This window comes from Artibeus jamaicensis, unplaced genomic scaffold, assembly GCF_021234435.1.
Source record: "Artibeus jamaicensis isolate MK-2021 breed Jamaican fruit bat unplaced genomic scaffold, CSHL_Jam_final contig_464, whole genome shotgun sequence".
In the NCBI taxonomy this organism is placed as follows: domain Eukaryota; kingdom Metazoa; phylum Chordata; class Mammalia; order Chiroptera; family Phyllostomidae; genus Artibeus; species Artibeus jamaicensis.
In genome coordinates, this window is record NW_026521842.1 from 14,156,092 (window position 1) to 14,177,344 (window position 21,253).

The following is a 21,253-nucleotide window of genomic DNA, read 5'->3' on the forward strand; positions in this document are numbered from 1 at the left end:
ACCAGGGAGGGGATGGGCACACATGGGCATGAACAGGCGCGATGTGGGGAGTCTCTGGGAACCTAGCTTGGCTGTGCAAGGTGCCATAGCTCCCAGAAGCATCAGCCCGAACCACAAAACAAGAACCATTCAAGTACTAGAAGCAAGTCTATAGAAGAGCTCCTATGGGCTGACTTCATCAGATGCCAGTGGCCAGGCAGCTCCCAGTAGCTGTCTTTCTGCTGAACTCAGGCTTCCCTTATACCCTCTCACTGTCTGCGGAAGTAGGTGGGAAGTGGCAAAGGGGGCTGTGAATTACTGGGCAAGGATTCCTTATTAGAAGCCACGCCTTCAAAGTACTGCCTTCCTGAGAACCTCCCAGACAGCTCCCATGCCCCATGCAGGGGCGAAATCTCAACTGAGAAGCCCAGGGTGGGCCTCGCTCAACCTGTCTGCAGTGTGTCTTTCTGGGGTCCTGCCCAGGACAGCCCGGCCTGGGAGATCCCGAGTGACTCTGGAATGGCAAACAGTCTCTGCTCCCTGGCCCAGCAGGGCTGTTTGCAGAATCAAGTTTGCAGAATCAAGTGTCACATTCTTACAGATTGTGTTACCCTAGGCCCAGCTGGAGTTGATCTCCGAAGAGGTGGCTGCAGATACATCTGGTGAGGCAGCCCGCTCCACCCCCTTCATTGTCCCCTTCCTGATTGGGCTGCCCCACGCACACCCGCACACCCACTGGAGGTAAATGTGGACTGGAGCCCGGTTGCCTGTGTCCCTGCCCCCCTCTGGCTTCTGCATGTGCACATCATCCTACCCTGTTTCGAGCCCTAGTGCCATTTAGGCTCCGAAGTATTTCAAAGGACAAAGGGACCAACATGCACGATGACCATAAAGAAATCCTCCTTAACTGGGGCCACAGTCTCCATTCCCCAGGGGCCTGGGTGTCTTGGGTAGGCAATTGGGAGGTGCTGGCGTGTTCTGGCCTCCAAGGCACAGTGGGAAGTGCTGAGCAAGGTGTTTTAAGAGCCCAGTTTGGGAGTCCATCAGACCTGTGTTCTTCATGCCACCATTATGCAACCATGGCCAAGGCTAAGTCTCAGTTTCCTCATCTGTAGAGTGGGGGCAATAAGAACCCCTATTAAACGAGATAAAACATGTTGCCGGGGCCTGCCATAGTCCATGCTCAGTAAGTGGGGGCTGCTATGAGCAAACATGCCACAACCTGACCCACTGAAAACCTCCCATTCTGAGTCTCAGAATGAATGAGTGACGATTAGAGGATAGTTTGGAATGTCTGAGTGGGCAGACTTCAGATCTGGGAGGTAGGGAGGCTGCAAGGAGGAGAGCAGGTGACCTGAAACCCTATCAACCCCATATTCAGGGAGACAGACCTGCTACCTTGCAGTAGGCAGTCTGGCCAAAGATGGCAGAAGAGAAGGCAGGGGCTGCTCTGGACGCATTCCCAGTTTGCTGAACCACAGCTCCCCTCTGGGCCACACAAGCAACTCTCCAAGTCCAGGCCTACATGCTGGCCCCCAGAGCTGAGGCCCTTGGTGGGAGGTGGGAGGAGGGCTGAGTCATATCTGCAAGAAGGCACAGCAAGTGACTCGCCTTCTCCAGACTGTGGTTGCTGGGAAGCCCCTGCAGCTCAGCCCTCCCACCACTGAGACTACAAAGAGCAGCAGGCCGGCACCTTCTCTGAGACTTGGCTGGCGGGACGCCAGAGTGTGGTGGGAGCTCTGGGGGAGCTGTCTGGGCCTGGCTATTGGGGTGGGGCTTTTTGCCCTCTAGGCTCCCACATGCGAAAGGGACTCTGGTCAGGGCCACTGCCCTGGAGGGCAGAAGCCTCTGAAGGAGAGAGCCAGGAGCCCTGTAAAGCTCAGTGAGATCCCATCCCACTGTAGAGAGGAAACATGCCTGGGCAGGGCAGCGTCTCCCCGAGGCGGTGGGAGGGGAGCGCTTTCTGGGTGGGCTGGTCAAGGCTGAGGCCTGTCTCCTGGGTGGGGGCCCTCTCAATCTGCCCTAGCCTCAGCCTCCCACTGGCCTGCCAGCCACTTTTCTGATCTTACTAGCCCTTGGGCTCAGTTGGCTCGAGATGGAAATGAGAGATGTTCTCAGGCAGGGCTGTAGGTACAGGAGAAGACGGAGTAGAAGAAAACGAACCCACTCCAGGAGTTACTACAGGGAATGACAGGCCTCTCTCCACTGAACTGATGTCTGCTCAATGGCAGCCTCCCTGGTGGGAGCTCACAGCACCTCCTTCCATGGGCTACTTCGCCCACTTCCAGCTCCTGCTGGTCTGCACATTTGACAAGCATGGCGGCGAACGGGCCTCCTTTCTCAGCAGCTCTGATAGAAGGCAGCTCTGCTGAGCTCTCCCGCCAGCCGCTGGGGCCGAGGGCTGAGTGCTGCTGGTCTATCAGGATGGGGTGGCGTGTCCAGATTCACACTGCACTGAGGGGCTGCTGAGGACGAAGGCTTTTACTCGGGCGACACAGACAGCAGAGTCTTCCAGGCCCAGACACGGTGGGCGAGCTGGCTGGCTGGGGACCAGGAAGTGCGGAGGAGAGAGAACCGCCTGGCCTCGGGTCTCAGGAGCGAGGTGCCCTTTGGGGGGCTGAGAAGAGCAGCAGTTTCAGTCCCCGATCCTGCTGAGGACCAGTCCGGCAGCCGAATGTTGCTTGCCTCGCATTTCTGGTTTGGAGAAGCGGCTCTGGCAGGAAGTGCACGTGACCGCCGCTGGCCCAGGGCAGACAGATGCTGTCGGGAGCACTCGGCACATAAAACCAGGCCGGTGGGGTGGGCAGCCGGGGAGCCAGCCCGCAGATGTTGCTAAGTGAAACCTGATGTGGCAACATGAGAATCTGCAGAACGTCTCACAAACAACCTTCCCTGGGATGTTTTGGATTGAGTTTTGTGGCTATGACGTGAAGGAGCCTCACATGTCAGGATAAAAATAGCTCTGGCCTTAATACACAACGCGAGTTACAGTTCAACAAAACCAGATGGGAAAACATTAGCCGCCCGGCCCAGGCCCAGTGGGGTCCCTGCTTACCCCCACCCTCCGTCTACCCCCCTGCCGGCCCCTCCAGTGGGCATCTTTCTGGATCCACTGCCCTGAGAGTGCGGGGCAGGGCCGGAGGACCCAGGTGAGACCCAGGTCCTGTCGCTAACTGGCAGGGCAGTCTTGAGGAAGTGACACCTCCTCCAGGGTAGCACTGTTCCAGTCTGTGAGACTCACAGTGATAAGGAGCTTAGCGAGTTCCTGGCACAGGACGTGCTCAGAGGGGGGCTGAGTGAGTGGGGGGCTGGTTTGGAATCAAAGGGGACAGGTGGGGAGGGGCTCACCCTGGGAGAGAGCAGTCTGGCTCTTGTGAAAGGGTGTCTGGGGGGTGGCAGGGGCAGAGTCTGGGGAATCAGAGAGCCCAAGCCCCACAGCTCTGAGGACAAAAGGGTAGTTAAGATGTTGTAGCAACAGTATCCAAAGGTGAGACTGATGCAAAAGTGGTCACTTTCTTTTCTACGGGTCAGCCCAGCTGAGGTCAGGAGCATCTGCCCTGGGGAAGCCACCGGATCCAGGAGGTTCCCAGCTGTCTGGGTCAGAGCTCACCGGCCCCTGTCGGGCCCCAGAGGAACTTGGTGCTGACATGGCAGTGGAGAGGGGTGGCACCAGGAGACAGCTCTGGCGGCTGTCGGAGCAAGCAGCCTGGGGCCATGGGCAGCTCTGGAGAGAGGGAAAGGAGGAGGGACTCTCAGGCTGATCAACAGCCATGGGCCTGGGTTGGAGGCGGCCGCAGGCTCTCCTCCGTCTGGTGACCAGCTAAGGCCTGGGTGGTGGTGGTAGGCGAGCCTCCGACCCGGCACTGGGGATGGGGTGGCCGGCTTGGCGCCCCCTCTTCCTGTCAGCACCGTGAGGCCCCTGTAGTCTGAGCTGGCGCCTCTCAAACCGTGAGGGGCACACAAGTCACCTGGGGATCTTGACAAGGAGATTCTGTGTCTGGGGTGGGGCCAAGTGTCCCCATTTCTGACGACATTCCAGGTGACGCTGAGGCTGCACAACCTGCACTTTGAGAAGCAGGGTCTGAAAGGTCAGGGCCAGGAGGGAGACACTCGGGAACCCCAGCACCTGTGCGCATCGCGACGGGTGGGAGGGACAGAGGTGGGAGAGGAATCTGGCCCAGGGGGTGGGGTTCAGAAGCCAGCACCCAGAGGAGACCACAGGCCTGGCTACCACTGTTCTGCACCTCCCCTCGGGCGGTGGGAGCGTCTAAAGCTGGGTAAGGCTGGGGCTCCCCTGTGCTCCTGAGTGTGGGGGTGGAGAGAGCAGGCTCTCAGACCAGGCTCCTGGGTCAGCACCCCCGCCGGTCGCAGTCCCCGCACCAGGTGGGAACGACAGTGGCGCTCTCCTCTCAGAGATGCCCCGAGCTAATCCACGGCTCTGGGAGCTGACACGTGGCGAGTGCTCAGAACAGACCCTGGCCCTAACAGAGCCCCACACGCTGCAGCCGCAGTTAGCACTGCGGAAAATGCCCAGGGGTCGCTTTCTAGAACCTCGTTTTGCTTTGGCCACGCCAGCCTGGGCTATAAGGAACAAAACAGAATCAGACAGTTCACTTTTGTCTGTTTTTAGAGCTGGGGTCGCATTCCCCCTTGGACCTGAGAGGGGGATGTAAGCAGTTTAATCCCACCAAGATGGGCCCGGAGCCAGAAGAACAGAAAGATGGGGTTTTAGGGGCAAACATCAGATCTGGCGTGACCTTTGGCCCCAGAGTGCCACACTACTGCTGTGCTTGGCCAAGGCTGCTCCCACTCTGCAGCTGGGATGTCCAAGCCCCACGCGGGCCAGGCATGTGTCTACCAGGGGAATGGTCCCAGAGGCCTCCCTCCTGTGCCCGCTGAGCCTTCTTCACAGGCTCAGGGTCAGGCCCTTCAGATCCGCATGACAGGGGCTCATTGTCTCCTCTCCCCGGAGCCTGGCAGAGACTCAGCCGACATCCCCCCAAGTAGGGATGGGCAGAGAAGGCCAAAGTGCCATTACACCCCACACTTTCCTCACCCTATCTCAATCAAAATGGCCCTGACAAAGGGAACAACCTCCCCTCGTGGGCCCTGGGGACCACTGCTGTCATGCATTTAGGCCAACACAGCAACTGCCTTGGCGTATAATGGGCCTTGCTTCCCTACCACTGATTCAATCTGTACCATTTGAGTTTCCAGACCCAACACGCAGACAGTGCCATTTGATTCCCTATGAACACCACTGGTTTCGTCTTTGCTACGTTCCTTGCCTCCTTGGCTTTCCAGGAAGTTCCTGCACAGGGTGGGGAGACCTACCCTGAAGGGACGCAGCACTGTGCCCTGCGAGTTCTCGGAGCAGTGCCAGGGAGAGCCAAAGGAGAGGAGAATCCAAACAGGAAGGGGGTCTGGCCTTGCAGCCACTGCCCACGTGCACGGCCAGAGAAAAGCAGACACAACGACCCCCTTGCCTGTATGTACAAGCAACGAGACACCGAGTAGCCTGCAGAGGAACGAGTGTGCACTTCTTGTGTCCTTTCCGTCCTCAGAGCCGCCCTCAACAGCCTTGGTGACTGGTACATGCCCTCCCTAGGGCAGCCGGGGCCCAGGTCTGGCTTCACATGCTCTTCTGTGGTACGAACTTGATCTTGACCTTTTAAAATCAGGGACTCATTTGAGAACTGTGGTACCAGCTGTAGATGCACACGCACATGTGCACGAGTCTTCAGCGAAGAGCATGTAGCCCTTGGCACCGGGAGTCCTTGAAGCGAGAAACATGACTGGCTGCAGGCACTTTCTTGGTGTTCTTTCTAGGATGAAATGTCTTCCCATCCGGCTCAGCTGGTTGTTGTTCTATGAATTCAGGGTGAGCCCGGGCTGGGCTGAGCCAGTCTGACAGCCTTGGAGAGCTGGGGCAAGTCTTGATGGACTCAGCCTTGTTGGTGGCCCGTCACCGTGGTGGATCCAGGAGCGGGGGTTCAGTGTTTGCCCTCCCAGCACCCTCAGCCCCTATTCCTGACCTGAGCGGCTGAAAGGGCTTGCTGTCACTAGGACTCCTTGGGTCGGGCCCTCTGGCCCTGGGTGCACCCCACCCTCTCCAGAAGACCTGGGCTACCCACAGCCATTTCTGTGGCCCATCCTCAAGCAAGTAAGCATTTCAGTCACAATGAGCCCCCCTCGGCAGGCCCTGGGGTGCAGTTAGGCATGCAGGGCTCCAGTGGCACTTCTCTGTGCCCCCAAGGAAGAGAAAAGCCACCTTCTAGGTGGAGCACAGAGTTCCGGGAGGCCGAGGTGTCCCCTCTGCCTGGAGCTGTGCCACCGCAGCTTTTTGCTTCTCCCGCTGAGGGCAGAGGATGCTCTGACAAGGGGACCTGAAGGCTGGCCTGAGCCTTGCAGGTACTATCTCTTGGCCACTGCCCCCTCTTCTAGGGCCACCCTGTCCCTGCCCTCCAGGCCCTCCCTCTCCTACAAAGAGCCTTCTGCCTCACCCTGTCATGAAGGGCCCTCCCCCCACACGCAACCTGTGGCATTCCTGCCATCCATCCTGGGACTTCAGGTTGACCCTTAGGTGCTGACTTGGGGACCCAGGATGAAGAATGGAGTCCTGGGCTGCAGGACGGAGGGTGGGAACCTCAGCGTGGGCCCCAGGTCAGGACACGAGAGCCTCCCTAACTATGGCCTCTGACTGCTGGAGGAAACCACTGCCTCCTGGGAAACACGAGCAGGGAGCTGAGTGGCCATGGCAGCCCCGTAGCCCCTTACTTACTTTAGTCAGAAACAGTGGGAAACTGGGGACTGGCTGCAAGAGAGCACGGGCAGCCTGGGCGCCTAGTGGTACCCGCTGCAAGGGCAAGAGTGGGGCTGGACTTCGGATGTCACCGGGAGACATCTCCAGTGCATGGCCTTCCGTGCCAGCCTCGAAGCCCTGGGCTCGGTCAGGCCTGCGGGGCCTCTGTGGCTCCACCGAGCAGAGTGCCAGGCGTTCTCTGGGGCCAGCCTGGGTGCTGCAGGAGGCAAGCTGCTGCTGAAGGGCCCAAGTTTATTTGACACTTGGCTTCTGCATCAGAGCAGGGGCTGTTCAGGACCTTGTGCCTGGATGTCAAGAGCAGTTCAGGGGACAAAGACACATTCCACGCAAACACCGAAGATTCGCTGGTACTTTCCTGCTGACTTGCATCCCTGGGCATTTCCCAGATGACATCACGGGGGGAACTGGTGTCTGCCTGGGAGGGAGGTGCTGGGAGTCGCACTGGTCTGGGAGAAGGGCCACCCGATGTCTAGAAGGAGCTCAAAGGTGAGCCCCAGAAACAGCACAGCCACCTTCATGGCCAAGGACTGCCTGGAAACACGTCTGAATTATGCTGTCTCTTGCCTGGGCTGCCTGCCACGTTCAGAGCTATTTTTAGCCTCTCAGTGAGGAAGGAAATGGCTGCCTAGTCTTCCACCTGTGAGCCCCGACTCCCAGGCCCCCGGATCCCTGACTGGGTAGACGCAGCCCCAGGGAAAGAGACGATAGCTGACTCAGATGGTTTTACATCAAGCCAATGTTCAAGATGATAAAAGGTGCAGGAAGACGAGGAAAGAGGGATGTGAGCGTCTCTTACGGGGGTGAGGGGGCCGCTGGGGTGTGAGCCAGGAGGCAAGGTCCGCCTGCCTCTTGGAGAGTGGCCATCACTGACCCCCCACATCCTGGCAGAACTCCAAGGCTTGAGAGTGACAGCCCTGAGGACGGTCCCATCCAGGACGAGACGGAGCACTAGTGTTCCCAGGTCCCCAAGGCTGGAAGCAGCAGGGGAATACTTACTGGGAGCGGTCAGCAGGCCAGCTCTGCCAGGCGCGGGCACCTGGAGCTCTGAGTGGCTGACCCGGAGGTCAGGGCCATCGAGGGGGCCTGGGTCCTCTGTCTGGCCTGCAGGGGAGGAAGCAATTTCTGCCAGCACTTCTAGGTCCTTCAGGATAACCTGGGGGAGAAAGGCAGAGGATGAGGGACGAGGACCCCCATGGCCGCTACGGCTGGAGACAGAGAGCCTCCTCCAGGAGGTGGGGCGGCGTCTGCAGAGGGCCACAGCTGGTGAGAGACTGAGGCCAGAGCAGTGCTCCGAAAGCTCCACAAAGGACTGAACTGAAGGGGACAGACAGGCAGTGGACAGGAGCAGCTAGAGGAAGAAAGCCGAACCTGAGGCCTGGAAGTCAGCTTTGCCACGACACTCCCCTCTGGCCCCTGGAGTGGGGATGCGAGGGTACCCCAGGATGTGTGGGGCCCAGGCACCAGAGCACAGTCTGCGCAGCATACATCTCCCGGCCCCGCCCCAACGCTGACCCAGCAGTGCTCTCTAGGCCACGCTTCTGGGTGTGGCAGCGGTGGCCCAGCTCCCCACCGGGTCAGGGTCAGATCCTTCTGTAGAAGTGACACCAGGCCATAGCATGTCTCAAAGGACCCTCCACACCTAGGGTGTGACTCTGGGCTCCGGGACAGAAGACTTCCTAACTTCCAGACGTGCGTACACAGAAGCGAGTGGAGTGAGGCCCCTGAACCTGACCCCTGCCCGCCAAGCTTTCCCAAGGAGGACGCAGAGTTGAGCATGGAGAATGGTCCAAAGTGTAGGCTCAGGTCAGCGTTGTGTTGCAAGGTGACCCAGGGCTGCCCCTGCAACCTGGGAAGCCCTGGACCAGTGGGAGTGACACAAAGCTCCAGGTGGCCAGAGCACCACAGCCAGCCAGCGCAATGTGCTGACTACGGTCAAGGTTAAGCAGCTCCAGTGTGCTCTGTGGGACTCGGAAAGCGTCCTGGAGTTAGAAGAGTGGTGATGGGTATACAACCTTGTCAATGTACTAACAATCTCTGCATTGTATAGTTTTAAAGGGAGAATTTTATCTCAAAAGAAATGAAAGCCACTAACCTCTCCTCAAAGCTTGAGAGCAGTTCCTGTCCCTAGGCAACTAACGTGCCAGCACCCCATCCTACCTGCCCCAGCTGTCCCTCCCCTCCCGGGGTCCCCTCTGCGGCCTGGCACACGCAGCCGAGCTCCTTGCCTGCTGGCCCATTCTGGCCCCACGGTCTTCTCCCAGCAGCCTGGTGTGTTTGGCCCAGCTTCCCAAGAGATAGTCACTTCACTCCTTGCCTAGCCGCACCCAGGTTGGACGTGGCATTCACATACGGATGCCACCTCCTGGCTGTCTAGCAGAGTTCTTCCCTTGTCTCTCTCCTGTGTGCTTTGCCAGGTGCCATGCTGGGGGGCTGGGGCTGCAGCTGAATCAGACTCTCTCTAGCCCATGGCCTGGGCTAGACCTACACGCCCCTGCCCTTCAGCGCACCTGGGACAGTCTGACTGTTGGGCCTGTAGGGAAGGCATCCATGCTGGCTGCAGAGCCTGGCTGCTGAGCAGTCCAGGCGGATGGCAGGAGCAAGGGCTGCCTGGTCCCGGTGGAGAGCTGGAGGCCTGCGCAGGACTAGGTCCAGAAGCAGGAAGGCCCAGGCCTCGGCTGCCACTGAAGGAGGCCCCCAGAAGGCTTTCGCCTCCACAATGGCAGAAAGGATGTAGAGGGTGGGGTGAGGGACAGACCGCAGAGCAGTGACCGTACTGGGCTTGCCACGCGAGGGAGCAGCCTGAGCCCTGGCTCCCAGGATGCACGCTCCACATTCTTGATCTTCCATGCAAGTCACTGTCTAAAGGTCGGGGAGGCAAAGGGGACCAGGGAGTCCAGGTGGAGGAGTGACTTTTCCAAAGTAAACAGCGAGGCAAGACGCCAGCCAACTGTGCCTCAAGAAGTTAAACACGGGGCCACCGCTGCAAACAGGTCCACACACAAACTTCCGCAGGAACGTGCACGGCAGCTTCGGGCGTCAGAGCCAGAAAGCAGAAACGACCCAAACGCCCGCCAGCTGCTAAAGAGCTGACAGAATGCAGCAGAGCCACGCCCGGGAACGCCAGCCGGCGACACTAAGGAGCAAAGCTCTGATGTTCGCCACAACACGGTGGACCTCGAAAACTGCTGAGAAGCCAGACGCACGAGCCACACAGGGCCCGACAATTCCACTTCCGTGAAATGTCCAGAACAGGCGGGTCCACAGACACGGGAAGTAGATGAACGGCTACCAGAGGCTGGAGGAGCAGACACAGGGAGCGACTGCTAACGGGTGCAGGGTTTCTCCCGGGGGCTACGAACATCTTCTGAACTTAGTGGTGACGGCTGCATAACCTCGTCTGCAGAGTATACTTTAAAAGGGTGAACTTCGTGGTATGTGGATTCTACCTCAAAAAGCACCCCAACAAGTCAAAACCCCAACTGACACCCTAGTTCCCGACCCAATGGTACTTGCTGAGCAATCTGCTCTTGCTCTGCCCACGGCCCCAGGCAGGGGACCCTCGCTGACCCTCCGACGATCTCATGCCTGGTTCAGACTCACAGGAGAGCGGAGGGGATCAAGGAGGCAACCTGTGTGTCTCTCAGCTCTCGGCGCCCGCCAGCCCCTCCGCCCAGGCCTGGCTGTGTGGTGCACAGAGGCACGCCTCCTCCAGGCAGCCGGCCCTGGCAGTCAAATGCAGCAAGTGAGAACAGCACGAGGCAGCTGGGGCCCGGCTGGCACGAAGGCGAGATCCCGGCCCCAGGAGGGCCACGCTGACGCACACCACGCTAACGGCACAGGCCGATTTCCCTGTCAGGAAAGATGTTTGGCAGTAGCCCCTGAGAGGCCTCGCTCCTCCTGTGAGGTGTCTCCACATTCTGGCCCCACAGCCGGACTGTAAGAGAAGGGGGAGAGGTGGAGGAGGAGGGGGAAGGGGGAAGGGGGAGAGGCTGTCTTTGCTCTCAGCCAGCCAGCGTTCACGCCTCGCTGTCCTCGGTCTCACCTTACATGGGGTCACGTGCTCAAGGCGACAGGGAGTCCACTTCACACTCAGCTCTGGTCCCCAAACTGGAGCACCAGTCAGCTTCACTCCCACAGCCCCCCTGCCCAGCATCTACTGAGTGCCAGCTGCGGTCAGGGCCTGTGCTGGCTGGAGAAGCAAGGCCGACAGGACAGGTACTGGGGGGAAAGGGGCGGGAAACACGGACAGTGCAGCGCACGTGCTCCAGGAGACAGCAACTTGGCCCGAGGGGCGCTGCTGTTTGCTCAGTATGCGAGGCTGTCATGACGGTTAGAGGTGGTCCTCGTGCACCACTTCTGTTACAGGACTGTTGGTGCCACAGCCAGGCAGGGCTGGTGGTCCAGCCTTAGGGACTGGGCTGGGACAGCAGCACACACGCGGAGGGCTTCAGATTTTACTTCCCCACAAGAGAACTGCACCGTGCCTCTCTGTGCACCTCCTCTGTCCCACTGGACAGTGCAGCCAGCAAAGCTCTGTATTTTACATTTTGAATTCTCTTATTTTAGGAAGTTTAATACCAAATGGCAAATGAATGCGAATTACACTTCAGTTGCACAACTAAAGCCGACAGGTCCCAGGCAATCCCAGCCACTCCCCTTGTGCTTGCATATCAAAAGGTGTTTCTCTGGTCCCCAAGGGCTGGCAAAAAGGCCACAGAGAGTCCTGCCAGGGGTGATGCCACTTGTACACGGTGTGTGCACACGTGTGTACATGCTCACTTGCACACACACTGACCTTCTAGTCCCTTAAAGTGAACACCAGAGACCAGCATCACCATGTCCTTCAGCCTCTTACTGGCCAGAAGGGAAGGGGCTGTCACAGTGGAGGGCAAGGGGCACCTTGAAGAGGGGAGCGGGGAGTCTGTGGAGTGCCACTCTGGGGCTTTGAGATGGTGGACATCCAGGCTCATGGTCCTTCCCCCAGGTGACCAGCAGACCCCACTCAGCCCAGGAGTTGAAGGTGACGCTTTAGATCAACACTCCTGATGCAGGCCTAGGCCAGGACTCTGCCTCAGGAGCCAGAAGAGGCCCCCGTGGGAGAAAGGCCCTGGGAGGCAATGTCAACAGGGGGCCCGGGAAACAGAGGGATGCGGCACTGAGTGTCTGTGTGGAGCCAGGGTTTTGCTACTCCAGCCCCTGGAGACCCCACAGCCCTTGGTCTGCGGAAAGGAAGCTCCAGGACAAGGACAAGGTGACCTCAGCAGCCTTGCTTACGAGACACCTGGTTAGGGCCTGGAAGAAAGGCCCTGAGCTAGAGACACGCCACTTGGCCTCTGGAAACGGAACCGGCCTCCGTTCCAATGAGCAGCCGGCTGGGCCCGCGCCTGTGCCGGCCTGGAATCCTGCCTCCCAGAACGGGAAAGGCGCAAAGCAGGAGGAAGCCACACCAATTAGTATGCACTACACAGCATTTTGCAAAATGAATATAAAACACTTGTGCTTTCTTTTTGTGTGAGAAAAAGGAGGAGGAGAGGGAGGGAGGGAGGGAGGGAGGAAGGTTACAAGAAAGCAATATTCTGCAGGAACAGGAGGGCATGCCGTTACCATGGCAACGGATGGGGTGGGGGGGTGGGGAAGCCACATCAGCTGGCCCCTCATCCTGCAGTAGAGCTGGACACCCCAGAATGAAAGGGTCAGTGGCGACTGGGTGTGGAAAACATGTGACAAAGCAACTCTGAGGGAAGGCCGCAGGGGTGGTGGTGGGGGCTTCACCCCCTTTATGTCTTGGGGAGCAAAACCAAGGAAGCCCTCTCTTGTAGGAGGTGCCCTGACACCAGTGAAGAGGACTTTCTGTGAGAGAGGGGAGTCGTCTGGACGGGGCCACTGCAGGCTGTCACCACACTGCCTTCCAGCAAGTCAGGGACAGTCTCTCTGGGCGGTGGCTGTTCCCCTTCCTTCTCTTAGTGGTCCACACACAGGGACTCCTTGTCCCAAACCTCGCCCACAGGCCAGCCCTGGAAAACCCCTCGTGGTGGAGGTTCTTCTCGGGTCCCCTCGGTGCTCCTGGCTGCTCTTCACTACCTGGGAGCAGCTGGAGACCCAGAGTGTGCACGGCCGAGTCCCTTGGCTGGGAGACCCCTCCTCGCCTCGCACCAGGACCTCTGACCGTGAAGTCCCAGGGCGAGGCGTGGGCAGATGTTGGATGAATACTTGCTGACCTGTGGTGCCGGGCAGGAAATGGAAGATGGATGGTTCCGAATAGCTTCTGCCAAGAGGATGGATGCAGCCGCCGCCCACTCCTCTCTCCTTATTTATCTCTAAAAACTTTTGTCAAAAGTTTGGGCAGGCCACTGGTCAGCTGATTATGCCCCAGATGTCCTCTGACTCAGCCTTGCAGCCCTGTGAGGAGTGAAGGAAACCCCTAAGTGGGGCCCTCTCCAGGCCTGGCCAAGAGGAAGCTGCAGGAGTGCTTCCAAGGGACACACCGGGTGCTGGCAGGGGGTGGATCCAGGCGAAGGGCCCTGGAGGCCGAGGTGCAGCCGTGCAGCCACTGCCTACCAGAGCGGTGGGGCGGCAGTACCTGAGATCTGGGTCAGGTCAGGTGCTCTTGACCCTTGGACCTGGAGCTGAGAGGAAGGGCAGAGGCACGGAAGGGCAGGGCCCTCGGCTTCCTTCACAAGGAGCCTCCTGAGTCCACAGCCTCATACAGAACGGCTCCCATGACTGGTGGAATTGGCAAAGGACAGACTCTCGGAAGCCAGGCTGCTGTCCCAGGAGGGGTCACCCGTGGAGCACTGGAAGCAGGCACCAGGGCTGGAGGCCCTGGGCTGGGAATGGGTGGCACTCTGAGACCAACTTTTGGCGACAACAGGGTGGAGCAGGCCATGCCCAGCATCTCCCGGGTATGGGGGGAGGGGCCCCAGCCCTGTGTCCTGCCGACAGCAAGGAAAGCGCTGCCAAAACATGCATGTCCAGGGTGGGACAGGGGGGCTGAGGTGTGGACTTACTCCACTTCCCACTGAAAAAACACCCTGACTCAAAACCTTTGTTTTAGTAAAGCAAAAACAAATTGGAAAACAAAAAGAAAAAAGAATTGTACCTGGGTTTGGGCCGCCCGACTCAAGGCGCGTATCTTCAGGGATCAGGACTGCTTTCTCTCTTTCCTTTCCCTCCCTGCCTCCCTGCTTTTAAAATTTTTAATACAATTTGAAATCCTTCCCTGAGTACCTAGTTCTGTGCCATATATGCAAAAACCATGCAAAAGGCCTGCACTTAATGCTTACTCTTAAGTTCCACTAAGGTGATAACAGCTTGGGTTCTGGCAGCTTAAAACATTCCAGCGGCCATCCCTCGGAGGCCAGTCTGGGGCAAGACGACTTGGTTTCCTGACCGCCCCGCCCCCCCATCCTCTCCCCTTCCCTCCCACCCCACAGAGTCTCCTTCCTGCCAACGCCAGCCATCGCTCATTTGCATCATACCATGAGGGTGCACTCTTGGTTACCAATGCTCGCTCTCTACGGGGAAGGGCAGGTGCTGGGGCAGCGCCATAGCAGAGCGGCACACACACCGTCACAGCTCGGTTACTAGGTGATGAGCTGAGGGGCCAGCTGTCTCCAGGGCACCCGTCCCTGGCAACCAGGAGAACAGCACAGGCTCCCTGGTCTCCTGCCGGCCTCCAGGTCCCCACTTACTCCCAGGGCATTTGCAAGCTACACGGAGCCCTGGCTGAGAAGGCAGGCTCTCCTCCAGGCCAGGCTTCTTGTCTGTACTGCAGGGCCACGCCCAGCAGGAGAGGACCCAGGAGCATGGGGCACGCCCAGTGGGATCAGCTCTCCATCCTCCCTGCCAATTTGTTCACTTTCTCCTAAAACGTTTCTGAGTGCCACTATGTGCTGGACAAAGCCTCCAATCCCACAGAACGTGACAAGGGCTATGAGAGGGCACAGGGACTGCTGACATGGGTGGGGACCAGCTGGCCTCGATGTGCAGAAACGTGGGGGGTGTGATAATGTTTCATGGAGCATCGCAGTTGGGCTCTTGACCAAGCTGACTTCACCTCTCTGAGTCTCGGCTTCCTCCTGGGGCAGTGGGGGACACAGGAGAACTGCCCTGGAAGGCCGTGTGCAGATGAACCGAGACCCTGCACGTTCCATGATGCGGGATCCGGTGGGGAGGAAGCAGCGCTGGGTGGTAGGTATTCCTGTCCACAGTGGGGATGACCCAACCTCAGCATCTCTGGGCTCACTGAACCTGCCTCCACCATGGCCTTAAGGGCCGTCAACAGGACGTCGTCTGGGGAATTCAGTTCATTCAGCTGTGGCATTGCCAGAGGAGTAAAATCGACATCTTGGGAAAAATGTATGGGAGAAATTTTAGTTTCTGATGATGCCATAAACACTGAGTAGGGTGAGGGGTGAGAACAGGGGTTCTGGTCAGGCCACCACCCTGAGGCCTCTGGAGGGAGGACAGCAGGGTTGAGCGCTTGGGCGGGGCCCTAGAATTCCAGCAGGATATTAACACTGGTCCCTACCTGTGGTTCTCAACTAGAGATGGGCAAGAAAATCACCTGGGAGCTTGTAGAAAGCACCAGTGCCCAGGCAACAAGGCCCTGCCTAAGGGAACAGCCCAGGGGGGCGGCGCTGAAGCCCACACGGCTGCATTTTCAGACGCTCCAGAGGATTCTGACAGCAGCCCTGCTTGGGGCAGCCCTGTTGCAGGGCTCTGACCAGCTGCCCTGCATGAAATCGCTCTTGTGCCAACGGGTCCAATTTGGGAAGCAAACCTCCCTTTGCCCACCCTGCTCAGTCCCACCTCTGCCTTCATCAGGAGCCCGGGTGGGCCAGGCAGCAGGCGCCCCCAACCCCCAGCTCAATCCACTGATGCCAGTTACTGAGCTGGCTCTGGGTCCTTATTTGCTCATCACTGGAAGGAGTCCAGATAGCGATAAATACCAGAAACACACCCGGCACACAAACCTGCCTTTCCCAGAGCGGAATGCCACCGGGCCAACTGCGGTTACTGTGGGCCCTCCCTTCACTCAAGGGTGGCTGAGGAGGAAAAAGAGTGTGGACCCACAGAAGAAGGACAAGAGCAGAGGCCCTCTCACCAGGTGTGACTCTGGGACTGAGCCCCTGCTGCTCTCCTCTCCTCCCCACTGGGGCTCTTTTCAGACCAAAGTCCTCTCAGGACCCCTAGCGGTGACAGCCAGCGTCTGTGCTGGGCTGTGGGTGCCCGGGGGTCTCTGGGGACTGTGACTGGGGTCCCGCCTCTCTCTCTTGCTGCAGGTCAGCCACAGGGAGAGCTGTGTGGACAAGGGTTCCGTGTTCTTGGCAGGACCCCCAGAGGGTAGCAGCAGGGAAAAGGTCCATGCCTGTCTTTTCTGGGCCGTTTCTGCCTGGGCCCAGCTCGTCTCCCCACCTGGGGCAGGCTGCTGGCAAGGGGGACCAGTGTTGGGCCCTGACATCCACCCCTCAGCTCTCTAGGGTGGCAGCTGGCCCTGATGGCAAAGCAGTCTTCGGAATTGAGGGGTTGTTTCGGTTTGTCTTGGAGAGTAGATGGAATGAAAATTGGAATGAAATAAAAACCGAGGCAAGGCTACGGGAAGGAGAAACAAGCCCCATTCTTACGGGAATGCACTTCCCACCCACTTCTGAGCAGGCTGCATCGGTATTCTGGGGCAGCAGCGAGCACCACGCAAAGCTGGGGCTGGATGGGGCCGACGCAGTCCAGTCCAGCGAATTTTAGGGAAGAAGACTGAGGTGGGGAGATGCCGTGGACTTGCTGGCCTCACAGAGCTGGGCGTGTGGACCGGAGGCCCGTCCTCCTGGAGGGGCCGGATGGGAGCCGGGGCCCAGGTCAGTGTGCCGCCCAGGGCAACCTCCGGGGCAGGTGGGCCAACTGCTCAGAGAGAAGGTGCATCGAGCCAAGGACAAAACGCCACCACCACTGTGGGGGGGGCTGGCCTGAATAACGCAGTGCCCCAACCTACTGGGCCCCCCACTCTGCAGTGAGGTCAGACCCCGTGTGGGGCTTTAGCTGTCCTGGAATCAGACAGACATGAAGCTCAGTTCTGGCTTCTGCTGGTGTGACCTTGGGCAAGTTCTCCTCTTGCCTAAACCTCCTTTTATGTCAAACTGGGGAAAATTAAAATCACTGCAGGAGTGCTGGCAGACTCGTTAAGACAATAGATGCAAAGCACTCAGAACAGCGCAGCCGCCTTGTTTGCCCTCTCCTCCCATGGACCCGTGGGGTCGGACACAGCGCCCTCCGCGGTTTCCGAATGAAGCCAGCGGTGGGGGTGGTGGGTGGGCTGTCGGACGGCCCGGCATCGGGTCCCACAGCTGCCCTCAAACAAAGGGACCAATAATGAAGCCGGCGCCCTCATTTCTGGGGCAGACGTGGCAGGGTGGCCGACTCCCAGCAGCACGCCCTCCCTCCCAGGAGCCCCTTCACCTTGGACTGTGTGCATCAGAAGACGAACCTGTGGGGACTCAGAGCCTCCCCACGATTCCTCACAGCACAGCTCTCAGGTGTGGGGCCTCCCCCAGGTGGGGGCCATGCTGAAGGCCCTGTCGTCACCACTGAAATCCCCTAAAAGCAGGGAGATGAGTCTTTGTGCCCAGGTGACCCACCCGCCAGACCAAAGTGACAAGTGTCCCTGGAGAAAAGGTCGGGGGACATGATGGGACAACAGGGCTCTGCTCCCTGAGACAGGAAGCCAAAGGCAGCTCACCCCAGTCTGCTCCGGGGGCCAGGCTCAGGCGGCCGGTCAGGAGCGGACGACCCCAGAGCCGTCCTGTTGGTCTCTCACACGAGTCTCAACCTGCCTCTCTTTGGGGCAATCAGCTCAGACAAACCCCTCTCCTTCCACAGGTTTGAAAGCCTCTTCAGCTCCGGGCCACTTCTCCTAGGACCTGGGCCAGGGAAACCACTGAGGTCCTAGCCCTTCCCCCAAAGCCAACCATCCCTCAAATACAGCCACTGGAGAGCCCCCTGCTGGGCAGGGGTGGGTGGAGTTGAGTGCCCTCGGACAGAGTGGGTTCATGGGCAGAGTTTTACACCCAAGAGAAGAAAGAGCTCACGGCCCCTCCTCCCTCAGGACTCAGCACAGGCTGGAGCAGCCCCCGGCTCCTGCCCGACAGGTCGGGCCGTTCTCAGACGCACCGCGGGCCTGAGGACGGGGTGTGCCACTCCCACTGTGGTGTACTTTCAGGACCTTGGTGGGTGCCTCCAAATCACTGCTCAGACCCACCCCATGGCCCGGCCTCCTGAGCCGCAGACGCAGGCACTGCCGTGAACAACGCCCTCACGTCCTACCCTCCCAGCTTTTCTAGAAAGGTGGTTCTCATTCCCTTTCTCCGGCTTCTGCCCCAGTCACATTAGCTACACATTCCCATCGACAATTTCTCTTTGTGGTTACTCTGAAACTAGGAGAGAGAAAGGGGGGCTTCTTCTAGGTGGGGAACATCTGCTCTAAGTGTTAAGGACACCCCACGTCTGAGATGTTGAGCAAAATCTGGGGAGGCTGCTCCTGGAGCTCTTCTGGGTCTTGATGGAAGCTGAAGGTTCTGCTCCTGAGCACGAGTCTGTGGCAGCGAGAGGCCCTGATGCAGGTCCTCCGCCACAGATGCCACTTCCCTCCTTCCCCTGGCCCCCGGGCGGCCAGCTGAGAGCCTTTCTACCTGCCATGCGACAAACACCACCTGCTGACAACAGGTCACTCTGCATGGGCAGCTCCACCTCAGGGGTGCTGGGGGCCAGGGGCACAGGCTGCAAAGGGGAGGAAGTACAGAGAAGGGCGAGGTCCTGCTGCCCGCTGTCATCACCTTTGTCTTTTCTAAGGTTTGAAGGTGGGTGATGAGCCCCCAAACACCCTGCCCATCTGCACGGGGCCTGTGTGGTCCTGAAGGCAGGCAGGGACACAGGACAGAGACTAGCTTCTGCTCTGGCTTTTGCTGCTAAAGCTGAGGCAGGAGAGCTCTGGGGCACCACGAGGCCCATGTTCTGACTTCAGTGCGTCTCTGCTGCCCGGTGCTCTCACAGAAAGACGGCCAGCCTCAGAGGGGCCGTGCTCACTGCCTGTTTGCAGGTGCTGGGCCCTGTGCGCAGCATGGACTCCCACGGTCTCCTTTGATCCTCATGACAAATCTGGGAGGGCGGTTCCACCATTACTTCTGGTTTTCGAATAAGGGAGCTAGGCTCGGAGAGGCTAGGCCACTTGTTCAAGGCCAACCAACTAATTAGTGACAGAGCTAGGGACTGGACTCTGGGACTTCCTGACCCCAAAGCCCCTGTTCTGCACCACCGGGCGGCATGGCCACTGGAGAGGAAACGTCACCAGAATGGAACACCACTCCAAACCACAACCGAAACGCAAAACACCAAAAATAACGTTCACAGTGAATACGACCTACAAAAGTACCCTAAGACGCTACCACCATTTCTCAAACCGGGGAGGCGGGGCTCCCTGCCCACGGTCCCTGGGGCAAAGCGGTGGCTTCAGGCTCAGGGAGGGGGGCCAACCATCTGATGCTACGTTCAGTCAGGGTGGGACCAGGTTCCTTCCAGGTCCCTTCTAAGACTGAGTTCTTTTTTTTCAGTTCTACGTTTTTGTTTGTTTGTTTTAAACAGGCTTAATTTCTGAGAGCAGCTTTAGGTGCAAGGCCACAGTGAACGGGCCGCGCAGAGTTCCCATGTGTCCCTGCACAGCCTCTACCAGCGTCTGCGTCCCCGCCACGACGGTGACAATCTATGAACCTACAGTGACGCCGTCACCATTCACCTTCGGAGTCACTCCTGGTGTGCATTCCATGTGTTTCAGCAGGTATATAATGATTTGTACCCATCACTACACCCTGCGGAGTTTAAATGCGGGATGGGAGGAAGTTGTGCTTGGGAGTGGGGGAGGGGTGAGGACTGACCTGAGGCCCCTGGGGCAGTCCCAACACCCCCCCCCCCGGGTCCAACAGGAATGTGCACTGCGTTCCACACTGTTGAATCAGGGAGCATTGTCACTTAAAAACAAGTAATTGGATCTTGAGCTAATGGAAGGATTTCTACTCTGGAGCCAAGAATATCAATTTGACACCTGCAAATTCTTTCTGACGAAAGGGATTTTCAGATAGTCTGCAAGGAGCGGGCGGGACCAAGCAAACTGCCACTTATCCTGAACAATGGAAAAGCAGAGACAACCGAGGATGCCAGAAGGGTGTCGACTACCAAGCTATCAAGGGGACAGAACTGAGGAACAATGACAGACAAGACATCCCCACGAGGCCATGGTCACGTGACCTGCCCCATCCCTGAAGCCCTGCCCTTCCCTCCCTGCAACCTAGCTCTTGCATCATTAACGCCTGCATACACTCTGTCTGTCCCCTGAGGCCGGTGGCTCTCACCAAGGCTGAGAAACGTGGGTTTATCACAATCATACTGGGAGAGAAGAACATTTGCAACAAGGTGATGACTCTAATGTCCCCAATATAAAGAGTTTCTAGAAATCAACGAGAAAAGTGAACGAAAGGTCTGGAGGCTGAAGGGAGAGCTTTTTCAGAATACATGCCCCTCTCCACACCAAGCAGAACCCTTCTCAAGGGCTTGTGGAACAAGAGAAGGTGGCCAGAAACAGGCACGATGACTCAGTTAGACAGGCGCTCCCCGGCTCCCCAGCTGGTCCCGACAGGGGTGCGGGTAACCTGTTATGAAGAATCATCCAAGACATGGGGTAGGCAGGGCCTCGAGGGCCCCAGGCTGGAAGAAAGGACCTTCCAGGGGCTGTTATATCCATTAGACTCTGTGAAGCCTTTAGTAGGAAGGGGCCTCCCTCCACACCCTCCTGCACCGTTTGGCTGTGGTCTGATTTGACTGAATGGCCTTCAGGGTTTTGCACCCCAGGGAGCTCTGATTTTATATCAGGGCTGTGCTTGGAAATAATGGGAAAACTCAGCAGAGAGCTTTTTCTAGATATGCTAGAAAGGAAGTTGCAAGAGAAGACGGACTTTTTCTTGTGTGTGGCTGTCTGTCCATTGCCAAGTACACAGTAAGCCCTCCAAGTCGCCAAAGAGATTGGGCAGGGGACACTTAGGAATGTGATTCTGGTGAAGCAGTGGGATATGGCAGAAGCAGGACTCCCCACTGATTATCGAGGTCCCCAAACCCTTCCCCCGGAGATGGGAAAGCAGGGATTTTACCTCCATTACAGCAGCACTCCCCCACCCCTGCGACTGTCCCCAGGAGCAGCTGCGATCCTATCTGCACCGGAGACCCACAAGATGTGCCCCAAAGCCCAGACGGCATTTGGAGCTCCAGCAAATGGAGTGTGCACAGCCTCGACCTGAACAGAGCTGTTTAATGGACTGCATCTCCTCCCTTTAAATGCACACACACACAAAGCCAATCGCGAGCAAAGAGAGTTGGATGGGATTAAACAAGTCAATTTAAAGAATTGAAAACTCA

At 58.3% G+C, this 21,253-nt stretch overlaps 1 protein-coding gene across 3 annotated transcripts in view; it reads right to left on the minus strand.

Moving 5' to 3' along the window:
* The window catches only part of VAC14 (VAC14 component of PIKFYVE complex), a 94,005-nt gene that overhangs the window by 38,935 nt on the left and 33,817 nt on the right, over positions 1-21,253 (minus strand). For all 3 annotated transcript variants that reach the window (XM_037154163.2, XM_037154164.2, XM_037154165.2), the window contains exon 13: positions 7,799-7,955. In XM_037154163.2, the coding sequence (XP_037010058.2) occupies positions 7,799-7,955 (157 nt within the window). The remainder of the gene's footprint in view (positions 1-7,798; positions 7,956-21,253) is intronic.